This window comes from Wyeomyia smithii, chromosome 2 (genome assembly GCF_029784165.1).
Source record: "Wyeomyia smithii strain HCP4-BCI-WySm-NY-G18 chromosome 2, ASM2978416v1, whole genome shotgun sequence".
NCBI classification, from domain to species: Eukaryota; Metazoa; Arthropoda; class Insecta; order Diptera; family Culicidae; genus Wyeomyia; species Wyeomyia smithii.
Genome location: NC_073695.1, coordinates 78,681,719 through 78,700,425, shown reverse-complemented (window position 1 = coordinate 78,700,425; position 18,707 = coordinate 78,681,719). Strand labels below are relative to the sequence as shown.

At 36.5% G+C, this 18,707-nt stretch overlaps 1 protein-coding gene across 6 annotated transcripts in view; it reads right to left on the bottom strand.

Annotated features, from left to right (window-relative positions):
• Window positions 1-1,510: 1,510 nt before the first annotated feature.
• LOC129722579 (ADP-ribosylation factor 6) overlaps window positions 1,511-18,707 on the bottom strand; it is a 38,665-nt gene continuing 21,468 nt past the window's right edge. For all 6 annotated transcript variants that reach the window (XM_055676159.1, XM_055676162.1, XM_055676157.1 and 3 more), the window contains 4 exons: window positions 9,350-9,471; window positions 9,069-9,224; window positions 8,814-8,960; window positions 1,511-3,702 (listed from right to left, as the gene is read on the bottom strand). In XM_055676159.1, coding sequence (XP_055532134.1) covers window positions 3,560-3,702; window positions 8,814-8,960; window positions 9,069-9,224; window positions 9,350-9,431 — 528 coding nt within the window. In that variant the 5' untranslated portion in view covers window positions 9,432-9,471 and the 3' untranslated portion in view covers window positions 1,511-3,559. The remainder of the gene's footprint in view (window positions 3,703-8,813; window positions 8,961-9,068; window positions 9,225-9,349; window positions 9,472-18,707) is intronic.

The following is an 18,707-nucleotide window of genomic DNA, read 5'->3' as shown; positions in this document are numbered from 1 at the left end:
CGGCCAAGTTGTTGAGCATCAAAAACCTACAATTTTAAGTCATCAAACCTATAGTTTGAGCCATTTTGAGCTCTTTAGAATGGAAAATGCAAAAAAGTTGGTTTTTCCATACAAATCTCCATATAAATTTGCAATGCAATGCGCCAAGCGGAGACAAAACCAATCGACTTCCAATAAATTTAGAATCGTTTGGGGCCCCAAATAGAACAAAAAAAATTGCTTCTGGCTTTCTGCTATCAAGTTTCGTTTTTTTTTTCATATAACGATTCCCCACCATAGTGCTTACATATATCCAGCTTTCCACGAGCGGTAATGGCGGACAGTGCACGCAGCCCATTTTGACGTTTTCTGTAGGTCGGGTAATTTTCATTCACAGTAACGGAGTAAAAAATATTAAAATTTTCCCTCGTAGTATAGCAACTTCAATAAACAGTTTCGTTTATTTTGATCCGCGCATGCGCACGACGGAATTTTAATAACAAAACGCCCATTGTTTGTTGAAGTTGCTATGTTACGTTACGACATTGTTATATTTTCTACTCCGTTACTGCGATTGAAATATCCCTGACCTACAGAATACGTCAAATTGGGCTGCGTGCGCTGTCCGCCATTACCGCTCGTGGAAAGCTGGATATATTTTTATGTGGTCTACAGCAAACTGTGTGGGATTTAAATCCACTCTATTTCCCGGTTTAGGAAACTAATATAATAAGCTCTTAATTGTATGCAAACATACCATAACAGCTTTAGTATAACTTTTTCTTTTCCAACATATTCAGAAAAATTTTTCTCTTTATTTCTGAAAGAGGTAACTTTGGAGGCGTTTTTCAACATGAACCATTTTATGCATCAAAATTTCTTTCAGAAATTATGAAAATATAGAGAAAAAAAAACAACAAAATCTTGTGCTAAAAACTTCCTGAAGTTCGATTTTGTAAATTTTGGCCGTTCCTCTATATGGGGACCAACTTATGTGCTTTTGTAGGTAAACCTATATAATTACATTGTTAATTTCACGTTTAGCCACAGGGACTTTCGTATACAATAATTTTCAATATTTGCTTATAAATGCTCACTTTTCAGTATCTATTATGGTCTTCATTATGGCTTGAGTGGAGAATGAAACTGCAATAACTTGAAAGACTGTTGAATTTGAACTTCATTGCGAGTCGTTAAAACTAAAAAATGATAATAAGATTAAAAGATAGCAGAGTGCTAATGCTAATTTTGCTATAAATCAGCAAAATTATTCATAGCGCTGATGATTAGAAGAAAAGGAAAGTTTCTAATTGACAGATTGCAATAAGTGATTTGTAAAATTTCACAGTGCACGCGTAGAAGTTTCAAACTTTTGTTTAAATATCTAAGTTTGATAAAAATAATCCGCTGAGTTTTAAATGGCTTAATGCCTCCCATTGACAGGGCGTTAAAAGTGAAAACCTGAAAAGCTGTAAACAGTACAGAAACGTGTAATAATTCTTTACATAATAAAAACAAGAAAACCGAAAACTTTGAGATGTAGATTTCTAGTTTTTATTGAATCTGTTTTTACTTGTTTTCTCAGCTCGCTATAAATGCTAAAATACATTTCTAATAATATATTCTTTACCGTATCGCTCTCCATCGAAACTGCCTTGCAACGTCCATGTAGCGTGTACTTTCAATTTATTTTATCCTTCCTATAATAGGTCTGTTATGTTCTTCCTTCCTCAACTAGATAATTCGGACGCGTCTTTTAGTGTTTCAATTACAATGTAATTCCTCCCTTTCGGGTCGGTCTATCATTCTCTTACGGGATTTGAAATAATAAAAACAACTACTAATAGTACTCATGAAAGCGAGAGAGGAAAACTAAAGCAATCACGAGTGATTGGCCCCGCATTCACGTAAACATTGCTACATCAGCAAAATTGATGACAAATATGCGAACGAACCGCAAACAGAAAAAAAAACTTATTAAAAATGAGGCAATCATCGATATTCACATAAATAAGACGGTAAAAATAAAATTACGGTGTTCTATCAATGCTATTTTCCGAACGAAATAACGCATATTCTAATGAAGATGCATGTCGCACACACATACGCACACAAATGCACAATCTCAAATATCACTTTCACACGGTTTCTTTTTTGGCTCGCACTCGCATTTTTAGCTTTAATTTTACAATGTTTTTTTTTACCTGTAAGATGCATCATATTTAGTGATCTTACACGTGTCTTCACTTCGGTGCCGTATGTTTGTTAAATCTGACTGTATGCCAATGCTATGGGGAAGTATGCTGCGGGCTTTGATATTGATTAGTATTACTGCCATTGGATGTATGGGAAAGTTCTGTTTGCTTATTTGATTTCGTAATCTAAACGATAGTTTCCATCAATTCATTGATATTTTCCCTATTTGTTTGATGTTTTTTCGTGTTTATTCTAGCCTTTCTATTCCTTTAATTGTTTATTTTTGTATAACTTGCCATATTTAATATTTACAGGTTTTCTTGAATATTTCACGGCTCTTGTTTGTTTGCTAGTATTCGACATAAGAATCACTTTCAACACATCGTAATGTTATCCAATGAATGTTCTCCCAAGTTTCGTTTTGTAATCAATTACAATTGTTTTGTATTTTTTTTATGTACAAGTAAAATATGATTCCCTTGTGTAAGATTTACGACATTTCTGTTTGTTAAAGAGAATTTTTTTGCTTGTGTTCAAATAGGTCCTCGTCACGGTTTTCATCATACCAAACACTCTTACTGTTCAGAGAGTATTACTGCATCATACTTTTTACATCGGAACAATTCGAAATAAACGAAATTGTTTCTGTTCTTAACAGATGTGAACAGCGAGTTGGCTTTTTTTTCTACTACTTTCAGGTATTCATCCGTAAACTAAGTGGAAGTGTAATGAACAAAACTGTCTCACTTTTAACTAGCAGGTATACCTGTTATTAGTCACATGTTTTTAACATCTTCATTTTCCGTTAAACAAGCTCACTTTTATTCATTACTTTATTTTCTCCACAGCGCTCTACATGCTTTCGATTATACCCACAATAATCAAGGTAATAAAGCAGTTTTTTAGAACATAAAAGCAAAGTTTAACACCGGTTCATCTCCTGCCTATCGAGAGCAACATAAATGCCAATTCATGTTGCAATTCTTCAGCAGAAGTAGTTGAACGAAACATCAAACAGCAGCAAAAACTGTAGGTAGTAGCATAAGCGTTAAAGATAAGAGCATTACGCTAGGTAGAAAAGGGATGGGTAACTGGAGGATTAGACAAAGGTGGTGGTTAGCTCATGTCTTATAATAGGAATACATAGAAATAGGGTTGGCAACATCACACTTATGTTTAGTACTCTCGATAGCACTCCGCCAACTATTTCTGCTACAGCAGCATTATTGATACCGATGAGAAACCACTAGGAGGGTGACGTTTTGAGAATAACTCATACAGTATTTGCTATCTGACTATCGTTTTCATCGAGAAATTCACAAGTTTGCTGCTGCTGCTACGGTTGCTGCGGATGCTCGGTACTGCTTCGACCGTCCGATTATTCTCATAACTTATGATTGGACGTGAGCCACGTAAGGCCCTCGTATAGGCCGTCGCCGGTCGTCGCGCAAGATGGTTGAACGTACCAGTTGCGATCGCGTATCCGCGTCAGTCCAAGCTTCTCTTGGATTTCGTGGGGTTTCATTGCTGCAAAAAAAGGAAAAATATCAGAAATTAGTTACAGTTAATTTATGTTACAGTTGCAGTAAAATTCTTGTATTTAAAATGATAAATGTTTTCACCTTCCTCTTGGTGGTGTTACATTCCGCTATCGGAACTTGACCTTCTGTTTATAATAAACGTTCTTCTTGGCCAATTGTAGTAGGACAATTTCGGGGCTAGACGCTACGATCCTACTGACACTAACAAGTCTCTCCCGAGCCGTGCGGTCGAACATATTATAACTGGCTTGTTAGGCTAATATACAAGTATATTAGATAATTGCTGACACTATTAGTCGCACGAAGGTTTAAATTCTCAAGGTTACAGAATCTCTTCCAGGGAATTTTATAATTGGCTACTTTATCGGCAAGACCGAACGAGGTTCGGAGCAGTTAACGTAATAAGTAAGGGTGAAAAGCATACACACATATTTGCTAATTAGCAGTTGAAGCTACATGCAAAGCTTTTTTGTTACTTTAAAAGCAACAACGAAAAATTCTTCTTCTTGTAACAAATTTGTTGCTTGAAAAGCAATTACATTAATCTCCATCCAAGAACAACACATGTTGTAGTTTTTTTGCACATTTTGCTGATTTCTTCTGCACCCAGGGTGCTGTTCTTTTTAAAGTTTATTGGACGACTTCGATATGACCATACATGACATACCTGGGTTAGTTACGAGAATAGCAAGTCCTCCAACACGAGAGAGCACATTACACTTGTCAATGTGTTCCTCCTCAAAAGCTTTGCATTGTAAATGGGAAATTTTTCAAGATCCCCGTGATAGTGATGATTTGCCAATGAGTATTTAGATTGCGAGCAGGCTCCATTCTGTCACCACAGTTAAAGTAAACTATGATCTGAGCCGGAATATAGATTGGAACAAATTCTAGAGTATAATATAGCAGGCTATTGAAACAACCAAAGAACATTCCTTTATCCTTTATCCGACGAATATAACTTCCTTGCAACATTAGTGCGTTGCAACCTCAGACGAGGCCTGCCCCTGAGAACGAGTTTCGTCAAACAACAATGGTGGAACAAAGAATGCAACGAGAGAGAGCTTCCTAGCCGCAAGGTAACAGAGTCCGCTTTGATAAGCGAGTGGTCGTGGGTTCGAATCTTAGTAGAATCAGGCCATTTGGTTGTCAAAGGACTTTAACATGGGTTCATTGTCAGGCTCTCTACTACAACATACCCTTCCTTCAAGCTGAATTCTATAGTACCCTTGCTTACTTTCATCCTAACAAAAAAGTCTCTCTTATAATAAAACTGTTCTGAGTAACGTATAATAGTTCTCTTCAGGGAATTGTAATTATGACGCGGTCTTGGCTGGAGGAACGAGGTTTCGATAAGACTCCTTCCTCTTGACAAAAATATAAGTCCTACTTATAATAAACCTGACCAGAGGTGAAGCATTGAGTGCCTCTTCAGGGAATTGTGATTGTGACGCGGTGTTGGTAGGAGGAACGAGGTTCGATAAGACTCCTTGCTTTTAACAAAACAAGTCCTTCTTATAATAAAACTGATTTCAGAAATATTTACCCTCTACAGGAAATTGTAATTGGCGATATTGGTACGAGGAACGAGGTTTCAATAAGACTCCTTCCTCTTGACATAATAAGTCCCTCTTAGAATAAACCTGGCCAGAGAGGAACGTTAGATGTAGCCTCAGTTCAGGGAATTGTAATTTGGCGATATTGGTAGGATAGAAAAGAGGCTCGGTATAGTAGAGCAGTAAGCTTGAAATGAAAGGGTAAACTCTCACACACAAGCACGGATATAAATAAAAAAGCGTATCATTCACTTCAATAGTTGATACTGCCAATAATATGAAGTGCGGAGTACAGAAAACACCTGGGCAATATCACAATAGATCAAAATGTCTCTGGTCGCAGTAATGAGTCCACACACAGGAAAAAAAGAATACAACGAAGTAAAAAAAAGTTCTAACAGCAGCATACATAACATTCAGGAAAAATGGTTCCGTGGTAATTTATGATCCGTTTAGAGAGCTGTAACTTAAACAGGCGAAACCGCACAAACTGAAAAAAAACATATTGGCAAAATTTTATAAGCACCCAAACCACCCAAAGACACTGCTCTAGGCTATCTCTGGAATACGGCTAGGAAAATGCGCATTAGGTTTAACATCAATGAGGATAAAGAATACTCATAGCGTTTGGTCTATGTTTTCAGAAAAAAAATATGCCCAGATGCTGTACAACGGGCATTGAAGAGGCAGAATTTTCAATGCTGGATTTTTTATAATTGCTCTCGCGGCTTGCAATAACAAGGCCGGATAGTATCAAATTTAATTTTTTGAAAAACCTGCCGGACTCGGCTAAAATGCGATTTCTTAAACTGTTTTACAAGCTTATCAGGAACAATATGGTCCCGAAAGCTTGGAGACAGGTTAAGATTATCACAACTAAAAAGCCAGAAAAACCTGCTGCAGATTTGGTACTAGAGTTTTCGATTAACTCACGAAACAAAATAAACTAATTAACTGTAATATACCTTTAGAAGTTAGTCCACTCTTCCTGATATTTCAACTTGCCTTGAGGGGTGCCAATACATATAAGAAACAATTTTCGAAAATGTTTCAAAAAGCTATCTGCCGGAAAACCTAATAAATACCAATGTTCTAGTTCAATCTGAAATCAGTTCATAGAATTCTTTCTGTGATCTTGTTTAACGGTACATAACACAAAAAACAGATGATTTTTTGAATGTTTTTCATTGTTGAATGTCCGCTTGTCTAATGAGAACGACTTCAGGGCAACCAACGGTGTTATCATTGACATTTTCCATAGTCATTTGATAAAAAGTTTCCCATTCGAATTTCTTTTACATATTTCTAAGAGTAATTCTTATATTAACTCCAACAGGATGACTGCACATTTTACTTAGAATGAGAAAACCTTGTTCGAGCGTTCTTTACTATTGTGTTATGCTACTAAACTAGTTAAGATACACACGTTATGGATTTAAGTATTACCCTACCACAACGAATTTAGATAAGCGGTGATGAAGTCGAGGTGGCGGACGAGTTCGCGTACCTGAGCTAGCTGGTGACTACCGTATGCCGACAACACCAGCAGGCTGATGAACTGCAGCAGCCACGGACCGATTTAAAATCAGACAATTTCTTTGAACAACAAGGGACCCCGGCCTAGAGCTCACTGGTAAGGTAAATAAGGACTTAAGTACCACCAGTTCAGCATTACCGTACCGGCTCCCAATTATGATTCATCTGTGTGGAAACAAACGATACTAGATAAAAGATTGGACCTTTGGTTTTGCATCACAGCAACACACCCTAATACGAAGTTCAAATTGGACCTATTTACATTTCAGTTAATTATACAACGACGAAAAAAGTGTAATTTCATTGAACATTATTACCGAACCAACTTGATTAGAAATCATCTTTATAACCGAATACATGTTGGACTGAAATAACCTTAACCCTCTAATGCCCAATGCCGCCATTTGACGGGCTTCAGTGAAACCTCTAAAAAGCTTCAATAAATACCTGAAAGTAGTTATAACGATTCATAGCGATTTTACCGAAGCCCGTCCAGTAATAAACTTTGACACTAGAGGGTTAATCAACTAAGATTTAGAAATAATACAGAGAGAACTGCGCACTAACAGACCTCTGACAATCAAGAATGTACGTGTGGATATCGTGAACCATTTGTAACTCAACATACTGTTCTAGTAACGTTAGAATAAGAATAAATACCTCGGAGTTATTCTTGATGCCAAGCTGAACTGGAGTGCACATCTTGACTACGCAATAAACAAGACAGTCAGTGCATTGTGGTTGAACTCCAAGACCGTTGGAAGGCAATGAGACCAAAAATGATGGTGTGGTTATACACAGTTATTATACGTTCAAAACGGACCTAACGAAGCATAGTTAGCGTGGTTAGTGTGGCGTAGCACTCCGTCAAAAGTTCTGGATGTAATACTTCATATGCTGTCGTTGCACGAGTACGTACAACCCGAAGCGGAGAGAAGTGCTCTGAGGCTCAGAAGATCAAAAACTATCTTGCCAGGTGATCTTGTGGGTCACCTAAGTATAATGAACTTTTTCAAAAGGATGCCAGTGATGAGTATGAACGAAGACTGGATGGCGCCCCATGACAACTATGACATTCCCTGCAAGGTGTGCGAAAGCTAGTCGACTGCTTGTCTGACTAGAAAATATAGACGCGCGAATATTTGTATTTTCTCTGACAGTCAGGTAGCGTCGAAAGCACTTGATGCTTATAAATGTACATCCAAGATTGTCTGGGAATGTATTCTCACATCGCGTCAGCTGTGTCAAACGAACTCAGTAAGTCTGTATTGGGTTCCAGGACATAGTGGTATTGATGGAAATGAAAGGGAGATGAACAAAACAAGGATCTAACTCACAGTTTGTCGACCAATAACCTTTCTGCGGGGTATATAAAACTGTGCAGTGAAAATGAAACGCTGGGAGGAACAAAAGGTGATAACCAATTGGTTGGATGTCATACAGTGTTCCCAATCTAAAAGATTTATAACACTAAACGAAAATCACCGAAAAAGCTCTTGGAGCTCAACAAAAGAGCTCTTTGTACATACGTCGGCCAAGAAACGAGGCACTGTCCGAGTAGATATGATTTAAGAAACATTGGCCGGGTTCAGGATGATATCTGTCGCTTTTGTAATATGGAAAGCGAGAATCGGAACATCTGCTGTGCAGTTGTGATGTATTGGCTACGGCAAGGTGATTGATTTCATAAACCCTATTTTTCGTGACTGGGAGCGTATCGGTGCAAATACCTGATCACTCAACAATAGTGGTCATTGTATTTTGCAAGGCTGGGTACAGCAATTGACTGGGATATATTACAAATATTTACACCAATGGAAAATTCTAATTCGCAAACAATAAAAAAAAAACTTTAGAAAATGTTCTGTGACAACCACTCGAAGCTACAGGTTGTTTACACAATCTCGAACAAAATCATTTCCCTACATATTGAGTATACTGAACTTTTCTTTAGCCACTGATATACGCTCAACTAATCGTGTAGTTTTGTGTTGACTTGGCTTACCTTCTGGTAGGTCTTGCTTATTAGCAAATATCAGTATGATGGCGTCCCGCATTTCTCGGTCATTAATTATCCTATGTAGTTCTTGCCGCGCTTCGTCTATTCGATCCCGGTCCGCACAATCTACCACGAATATGAGTCCTTGCGTGCCTAAAATGGAAACAGTACTCATTACGGCTTTGTTTTCTGATAATAATCAATGTCATAAAATAAACATTGCGCTTCGCCGCCAATAAGCGCCTCGAAAAAGATACCTACCTGTATAGTAGTGCCTCCACAATGGTCTAATTTTGTCCTGTCCACCAACGTCCCACACATTGAATTTGACATTCTTATACGTCACGGTTTCTACGTTGAAGCCGACTGTTGGAATTGTCGTTACCGATTGACCTAATTTTAGCTTATATAAAATAGCTACACCGCAGGGACGGGAACGCCGAAATGGAACGAGAAAAGTGAAAAGAAGAAATCCATTGTTAGACTCATTGTTCTGCGGGCGAGTGAGCGGAAGTCATTATGACTGGAGAGATATAACTTACTGGTTTTTCCCGCGGCATCCAATCCGAGCATCAGTATTCTCATTTCCTTGTTGCCGAATATTTTAGACAGCAGTTTTCCCATGTTGGCTTAGTTGCAGTTTGAACCCCTTTAACAGGGGCCTCTGAAAGGATAAAAAAAAACGAAAAATTTAGTCACTGCTTTGTTATCAATGCGATCAATATTTGTTCTTGTAATGGTAATTGAATAATTCAGGCGAACTTAGGGGATAATAAAATTTACTGGAAGTAGTTACAAGGCGACAGTATCTATATTACACTACTCACGGTAGAACGCCTCCGGTAATATACAATTAAAAAAGCTTTCCGAGTAATGCTAATCCCTATCGGCAACACAGATGGCTCTAATTAAATAGTGGATTTAAATAATATCGAATATAATTACGGATTGCAAACTCTGTTTGCAACTAGTAAGAAGGGACAGAACTAAAACCATCAAATCAGTTGACACTATCACTCGCACATACATATGGAGTATAGTTAACGATAAGATAGAATTGATAATTGAACTGCAATATCTTCAAAGCATACAAAAGTTTGATCTCTGTATGTTGGAAAATAATGATAGAGATTTTTTATCCAATATCCAAGATATTTTCATTACTGCCATTAGCAAGTTTGAGAAAAAAACGGAATTTCGCTTTATTATTCAGAAACGATCCTACTATAAAACCATTTTTCAATTACATTTTTACCTATCTGATTTTAATTGCTGCTGCAATTTTGCTCTCCTACACAAGCAGAATGATAATCACTGTCATTTTAACGGCGATGATGTGTACGAGAAGGCAAGCCCATATCGTGTGAAGCTTGCTCTCCTTCAATTGCTGGCTGCGGCATTAGCGAACATTATCTGTCAAAGGACACAGTCTTATCGCAATTCTATTTGCACAAAGGTCGTAACAACTGCTGCCCGTGTGACGTAGCAGTCACGTGCAACGGTAACATTTGTGTGATGTTGAATCAACTATCATGATTCGACTCTATCGATGCGGCGTCAAGCAAATCAATTCCTCTGTTATCAATAATCGACGATGAGGGTCTTTTTCGTCAATACCATTATCACAGGGCTGATCAAAATATTGTCAGTACGAGAAAAATTATGGGAACTTATGAAGAAACTTCAGTGTAAAGGTCACGCTAGTTATCAATATTTACTAAATGGATTATGAAATATATACCTCGATAAGTAAACTTATGTTTGATCAATTTACAATTCGAAACAACGTATATCATCAACATTTGAGCCAGCACCAAAGAAACCTAAATTGTAAAGCCGCCTTTTTATGTGTGGGAGCTCTACCACAAAAAGAAACGTAACTCGTTTTTTTAGCAAAATGAGCATGAATACGATACAAACTTGCTTATTTATATACAAAGTCCATGCCGAACGGTTATTGATTATCGACTGAAGAAAGTGTGGCAAATAGAAACGTAAACTTACAACATATCTTGTCAGTGATGGACTTGCTGCGTGTGTAGGTATAAGCAGTTTTATGATGCATGTAGGCAACAAAATATAGTATTTTGATTTTTAACATTGAATCATCATTCATCATTGATGATAATCATACGATAATTTAAGTACAGAAAAGAAGAATGGTGTGATATCGACTCAACTCAAAAGCACATAATTCTTGAATAATTCTAAGTACTGATCATATTGTTAACGTCAATGCCAATTCAATCATTTCCCATAAAATTACTTTCAAACTACTGATTATGTTGCCATACCTCTACATATTTGCGAGGAGACGCTTATCAACTGTTAGCGGTTTACATGCTATAGTTCACGATTTTACAAAGTAAATAATTAGCTCCCAGTTAGATACACGATATCCTTACATTGGATAAATATATCAGTTGCAGTTTTAATATGTAGCTTTCTCGAAATAAATTGGTTAAGACTAGAAAACAATGCACCGCAAATATTATTTAAAAGCGTTACCGAAATGTAAATGATTTTTCTTCGCTGGAAGAGGACTAAACAATACACGTCAAGTTCGTAGTGCTAGAGGCGCAATCGGAAGGACGCTCAATGGACTTTACAGACTGTCACTTTCTTTTGATGACTATTGAACAGGTGGCCACCAACAAGATATTATAAAACCTTGAACCTGCCGTTACGATTTTATATCACGCCAATGCCAATTCCTATTCTGAAGCTTTACAGCACGTAGGGAACAGATTGTCTGCTTCTTTTTTATCAGTGGCACACTATATTTGTACACACAACAATGGCAATACACGCTAAGAATGAACAAAGTGGCTCTTTCACCGGCCAGTCAATTCACCACTGGTACGTAAATAAGAAAACAAACGATAGTAGTTTCTTATCAATGTCCAAATATATACGGCATACATGGTCGGTGGATTTTTTCACAGCTGCAGGCTACCCGATGTACCATTTTTGCTATGGGTATGGCTACAGGTTATACCGCGATACCATTTATTCAGAAGCATATATTTCAGATTGTGGCGGAAAATGTACGATTACGTCAGCGACTAACGAGAGCGCCACCATGCACAAATGCGTACGCATCAAAAGGGGCTACGAACATATTTGCGAGCATATCTCGAGTGTTTGTAGCGCTTGTTCGTTACGTCACAAGATAACAAATAGACATGGCACGCACATGTATTCGATTTCACAAGCGTAGATATGATTGTGCGTAGCATATATGAACGTTTACCAAACTTGTCTGTAATGCTTTTTTTAAACGTATTTAGTGAATCAGATAAAAATTCCCACCTCTTTGAAACCGTATAACCCTAGCGAAAATAGAACGAATACGATACTTCCGATGTAAGTGCACTACATACAAAATTTGAAAACAGCACAACAAATCGACACATTCTGTTCCCATTTCGTTTCCAGCTTGCGCCGGTTTCTCATCTTCGTAACAACTTCAGTCTGAGCGGTCAATCTTCTTCTCAACGGCTCAATTGTACCCGTAGTGTGTTTATATGTTTCGTTTCACTTCCCGCTGTTGCTTTATTGTTATGTCAATCAAAGAAAATAATCAAATTTCCGCTTGGTTATACTTTGAGCGCCGCAAGCACTGGCAAGCCTGTGGATACGGACGAATTTACTACATGTATGTTTCAGCCAACCGAAGACGAATGTCTGCAAACGGATGTCGTGGATCCAAAAACAAAAAAACAACTTATTAAGGTCACGAAAAGTGAGCATCTCCCTCGTGAAGTTGTTATTACTTCGACTTTTGTTCCGGTCACAGCAAACGAATAGCATATACAAAAATTTGTCCATGTCTTCGAAACATTCTGAAAGTTTTTGCTAGAATCTTTTCCCCTTTAAAGTGCTCATTTGAATTTGTCCAGAAGAGTTTTAGGCAACTAAATTTTTCTATCTAGAAAAAAATATTTCAAAAAAATCCGAGATGTCTTTTTTTTAAATCACTTTTTGTTTAAAAAATAAAATAAAATCATTTGAAATTTTTTTTCAATATTTTTCAATGAAATTTTAGATGATTCCCTAAGAGTCATCCCTTGACAACTTCTCTATAGCTCTTGTCAATATTACCGTACGTCCATGGATCGCATGGGCGTTCAGGAGAAAAAAAAACTGGAAAATTACAAGGCATGAAACAGTTTTGATTAGAAAAACTTTTTTTAACGTAGCCGCACTATATCGAGATACATTCTGAGGAAACTAAAAACCAAGGCGTAACGTCGGAATGAAAGATTTCTAACAATAATACTGATGTAACCACATGATGGATCACTATAATCAATATGCCGTTGGATTGATAAAATAATGGACAATTTTGTGATTCTTCAGTTAACATTATCAATTCATTGTTAAAAAGCGAAAATTTCATAAAAGTTTCAAGGTCGAATTTTCACGAACAATGTGCCAATCACATGCGAGCACGTCTGGCATAGTCTTTATGAGTAAACACCAACTGCCCGCTGTGATATTCTGTATAGCAGTGGCAAAAAAAAAAAATTTGACAGAATCTCCCCATCCCAATAGGTCAACTAATGTTTGCTTCCATGAGCCTAGACTATTTTGATGTCTTGAAGGTGAAGCTTTCTCGGAAAGTTCGTAACCACCTCCACTATCAGACAGTTTCATGTTTTGCTGTTAGAATGTTATTAAAACTGGTGTCTTTAAAGGAAACATGCTGGCGCAGGCAACAGTACTGCACCGCGCAAATTATGAAAAGCGCGCTGGTCACTCGTGCAGAAGAACTCGCTATCCATTTGTGCGCAACGAAGCCAAATGAAGACTACATTGCCGCTGTCGACGCACAGTGAGGCGTGTTCAGGTGCCGCGAAATACGCTGCGCCGCCGGGGACAGCAAAACTCTGTACGTGTCGGTAGAAGCAGATAGCAGGGTATATAAATTTGGTTACCACAAAAGATTAAAATAATGGTCGCAGTGATCCAAATCTTACAAAAAAAAATATAAATCTGGTGCATTGTACAGATAAAATGCGTAGTTTATTTTTGAACTTTACACTCTGTTTTTCTCAGATTTATTTAAATAACTAAATATAGAGTATTTAAAAAACAATAGAAAACCAAAATGCTCCATACAGACCTTTGAATAGGTAGTTGAACGAGCTGTACTGATGATCATATTTTGCTAGTTAAATGAATTTAGTCCAATATGACAATTCTAGTTGCATCCCGCGGTGGTGGTGTAGAGGAAAACCAAGTTCATTTCATCTTGATATTAGAGTTCCCACATTTGTATGTTATTTGTATTTTCCAATTATTTTTTTTTACAATAGTAACTTCAAAATATTACCTTACATGTAACATGTAATTTGTAAATTGCTTACATGTAACTTCGAACCCGGTTTATTCTTGAAAATAACAGACATATGACTTTTAAAAAAATTGATTGTATCAGAATGAAAGGTATTGATATATGCTAAAGAGAATATTTTTTCTTCTGAACTAGAGTGCTGCAAATAAATAATCAAAATCCAGACCCCGTTCGATTTTGGCAACACGCCAGAATTTTTGCTGTTGTCAAAATCAAACCATGCCAAAAATGAACGGTTCTATTTTCATGACTTTCTTTACTATTTAAGTGGCCAAATACGACCTTAACAGTTGTTATGAACTAGTTTGAGTTAAGTCGGTTGAGGTATCGCTCGATAAATTTAGACTGACGACCTAGATACTTGATATTACCACCCAAGTAATTAGAGGCATAGTACTGCTTTGATCATGATCAGGAATAGGAACCGTTTTATGCGCTCGTGTCTTGGATACCACCGTCCTACTTTTCTTAAGAATGCCCAATTTGATTTGTGTAGAAAAACTAAATTGTCTATCTGAAAAAGTTATTCTGAATTAATTTTTTGTTTTTGAAATTAAATTTTTCAGTTCAAATTTTTTATTATTTAAATAAATTTTAAATAAAATTTCACATATTTTTCTAAAAGTCATCTATTGATAAATTTTGCCAATCCCTTGTCATAAAGATTTATCAATTTAAAAAAGCTTTACCTCTTCCTAAATATTACTCCATATACATTAAAAACAAAAGTATGCAAAGTAAGTGTTATTTTCAATATCTGTTCATTTTTTAAATATAGTTTTTTTTTCGCAACAAAAATGAATTTTAACTTTGTTCCACCATTTTTCAAATTTTGAATTTATATTTTATTTAGCGGAGTAAATATTAGTAAATAATTGCTTGTTATTGCAACCGGTTTTCTTATTTGTACTATGTTTAGCTGTTTTTATCGCTATTTTGTGCATTGGTAATTGACCTTTTTTGTAGACTGGTATTTTGCAAATAGTTTTATATTTTCATGCTTGAATGCTACATGTCTGTTGTTATTCGATATCATTTAAGTTTTTTCTCAATTTTCAGCAAACCAGTTTCTTCTTAGTGATCTCGTTAAACATTTCATATGTCTCTAAGTAACTGAACAAAAGGCATCGCTTGCCCGGTCCCGAATTTTTTCGAGTGCTGTGCTTTGAAACGTTAATCCGCACTGAAGGTCAACCCGTTATTGTACGGCTGTGTCGCTGCTCACTTCTACACCGAACGATTTTACAATCGTGCCATTGAAGACAACGAATGATTCAGAACAAAGAAGACAAGGTACGTGTTGTTTGTACCCTAAGCTAATGCCTAAGCGCAATGAATGTAGATTCCTTAACCCCGCTGCTCCGGCTCTGAACCCTGCCTCTCATACTCTCTCTTTTTCTGGCCCTGTTTTAGCTACACCTCGTACCAGAGTTTATCGACGGATCCGCAGGTCCACTGGTTGTCTATTTTCGGCATTTTTAAAATCTTTGAATATTTTTAAAATTTCGAAAGATTTAACGTCACGTCACGACTAAAATTTCCAAACAAGATCCTTTCCTAAAAGATCCGATCGTACAAGCTCCGTGTCGTATTCGACGACCTGAAATAGACCAAGTAAACAGCTTATTTCGAGCATTTTACACGCGAATTGAAAACTACACAGTACAACAAAAACTTAATTTTTCTTCTGCCTTGGCTTCTATGTATAATTTTTTAATGTATTTTGATCCAAAAACACATCTACCCGAGTTTGGACACATTTTGACTTAACCCAATCCCGGCGGAGAGAAATCAGTTTATCCCTCAAAAAAGAACTTGAAACTCTTATTACCCATCAACTATATGCACAATTGACACAAACTGTATTGCATTATTGAAGATCAATCTGTTCTCTTACCATTATTAATAGTTTTAATAGATTCATCGTGCAAATTTTCAAGTATAATTGTAAAAACTTGAATTAAATTTAGAGTGTCAGGGAATACCGTATGGCATTAACCGCCAGGAATGGGTTAAGGGCAATAATGCACAGTACCGATTTCGTGCTCTAAACCAATAGCGTCCTCACATTTGACTGTAACGAGATACTTTATTTGGAAAAGTTTCTATGCATTTTATTGCGCTGCTTTTTAAATGGACGATTCAGTGATTAATCCACCTACAAGAGATATGATGATTTTATTTTTTTAGTGAGCCAGAGAGAGAGCCAGTGTCTTCGAGAAAGTTGCGGCAGATGCCTTTTCTAGCAACTTTGTCAAAGATGTCAAATTTACATCTCTTATAACGGGTGACAACTAAAAATCTGGAGTTCTTAAAGCTCTTTATGCCAGTATTTTTTTTTTGTTTATGCATACTCAGTTCGGTTCAAAACGGCGTCCAAACAACGAGCCTTCCGCAAGTGCATTGTACAGTTCGCTATGAACAGTACAACAATTTGGGCAAACCATTTTGAAAGCGAAAATATTCCGGTTTCTATCAAGTAGGGCTTTCTGCGAACTTCAACTATAATCCGCCAAGAAGATAGTGGAAGACCGGCCAGAGTAGTGGACAGAAAAAGGCTTTTTCCTTTTTGACAAGTCATGGGCTTGAACTAGTGGTTTGGCTACCAATCAAAACATAAACCAGAACAAATGTTTGAACAATATTGATTCTATTTCTTCCAAAACACCATAAGGATGAAAAGTATGTGTTTTGGTAAGAGAAAATATCATCACAGCACGTTATTTTAAAGGATACGGCAAGTTAAGTTTTTCATTTTTCAATATAACTTTTTTTAAATATTTTCTACATGTTTTATATCTTTTTCAAAAATATTAACCATTACAAAACACATAACATAACAGCACATAAGAATTCCGGAAGATTCCGCTACCAAAGAAATTTGAATTAAACAATAAAGAAGACAATGAAGGATAAAAACAATTAATTTATTGTTGTTTCACTTCAGACGACGATATGTGTAAAATTTTGACCAAAAATTCATATTTTTCATTATAACTTTTTCTCATAATTTTTTTACATTTTTCATCCTTTCTACGAAATTGTGCGATTTTTATGGGCCCATATTGTTGTGAAAATATTAGTTAGTTATCTGCGTATTCTTGGGTAACGACTTATTTAATGATCAATTGACCGTTGAAAACCCGACAATGGTTAAATAACTTTTTCATTTTGAACTAAAGCAAGGTTCAATGTCCAGTAACAATATATAGTATGGCTAATCATTTTGTAGAAGATGTAAAATATGTAGAAAATCTTGGATAAAAGTTATGTTGAAAATTAAGATTCGAGTAAACATTCCATATAAAACTATTCATATCTTTTCAAATATAAGAGTTATAAATTTTACATCGTTAGCAAAGTTGCTCGAAAACATTATCAAAGACACCGACTATCTATCCAACTGTCCAAAATGAAAGAAAAATTCGTCATATCTTTTATAGGTAGACTAATCACTGAGTCATCCATTTTCAAAGAAGTGCAATAAAATGCTTGAAACTTTTCAGAATGAAGCGTATCACTAAAATCAAATGTTAGGACGCTATTAATCGTGACAACAAAATCGGCAAGATAAAACACTGTGCAATGGCGCCATTTTGAAATTCCGAGAAATCGAAATTAACACGTTGCTGACATTTTATGTGGATCAGGCTTGGCGACCCTGAATATATGAGTCAACGTGAAAGAGATGGTAATTCACTTTTTTAAAAAGTAAAACACAAACTAATCTATTTCATTGGTCTATTGTCAATTGTGAGTCACAACTGAACATTAAATAGTCACAACTTATGACTATTTAATGTTTATGATCAATTCATAGATTGACAAAACGCTCTATACTGAGTTACTATTATTATGCTATTAGAATGAAAAGAACTCCGAACCATATTACAAGTAGGGCGAAATGATATTATTTGATTTGTTAATTTCTTTCTCCTGGTCAGACAACCTATCTGATCGCTTGAACGAAATTTCTCCATTAGCGGAAGTTCATAAAGTAAAAGTGTAATTTTTTCGAATTTTACGAGCAGTGATCGAACGAACTCACACATTTAGCAAACAGGTTTCGATTGTAGCCCAGCCCCAGAGTCAAACATTTTCGCGCTAGTACAGCTGTTTTTATGAAACATAGTGACGATGACGATCACATTTCATAGTTTTTAAGACACTTTACTTTCAACAGCTCTTGAAACCGTAACTTTATAATGTGATCCACTAGATCGAATCTGGACCCCTCTACACTTGAATTCGACCGCACCATTCGGTCAGCACCATGGCGCTGCATCATTCGCAAAAAAAAATCATCGCATCGGAGATAGTTTCAAACGTCATTGTCGCAGTCCCAAAATAACCTACATAACCAGTCTCTCAGCATACGAGGCGGCGTTTACAACATACATAAACATAGCCCCGTGTTAGAGATTAGCATGTGCATGTCCGGAATGTCGGTCGATGATCGTGAACTCGTGGTTAAACCGGTTCCGATCATTCCTAGGGATCTTCCTCCCAAGCCTCTCATGTTCACGGCTCTTGATGAAATA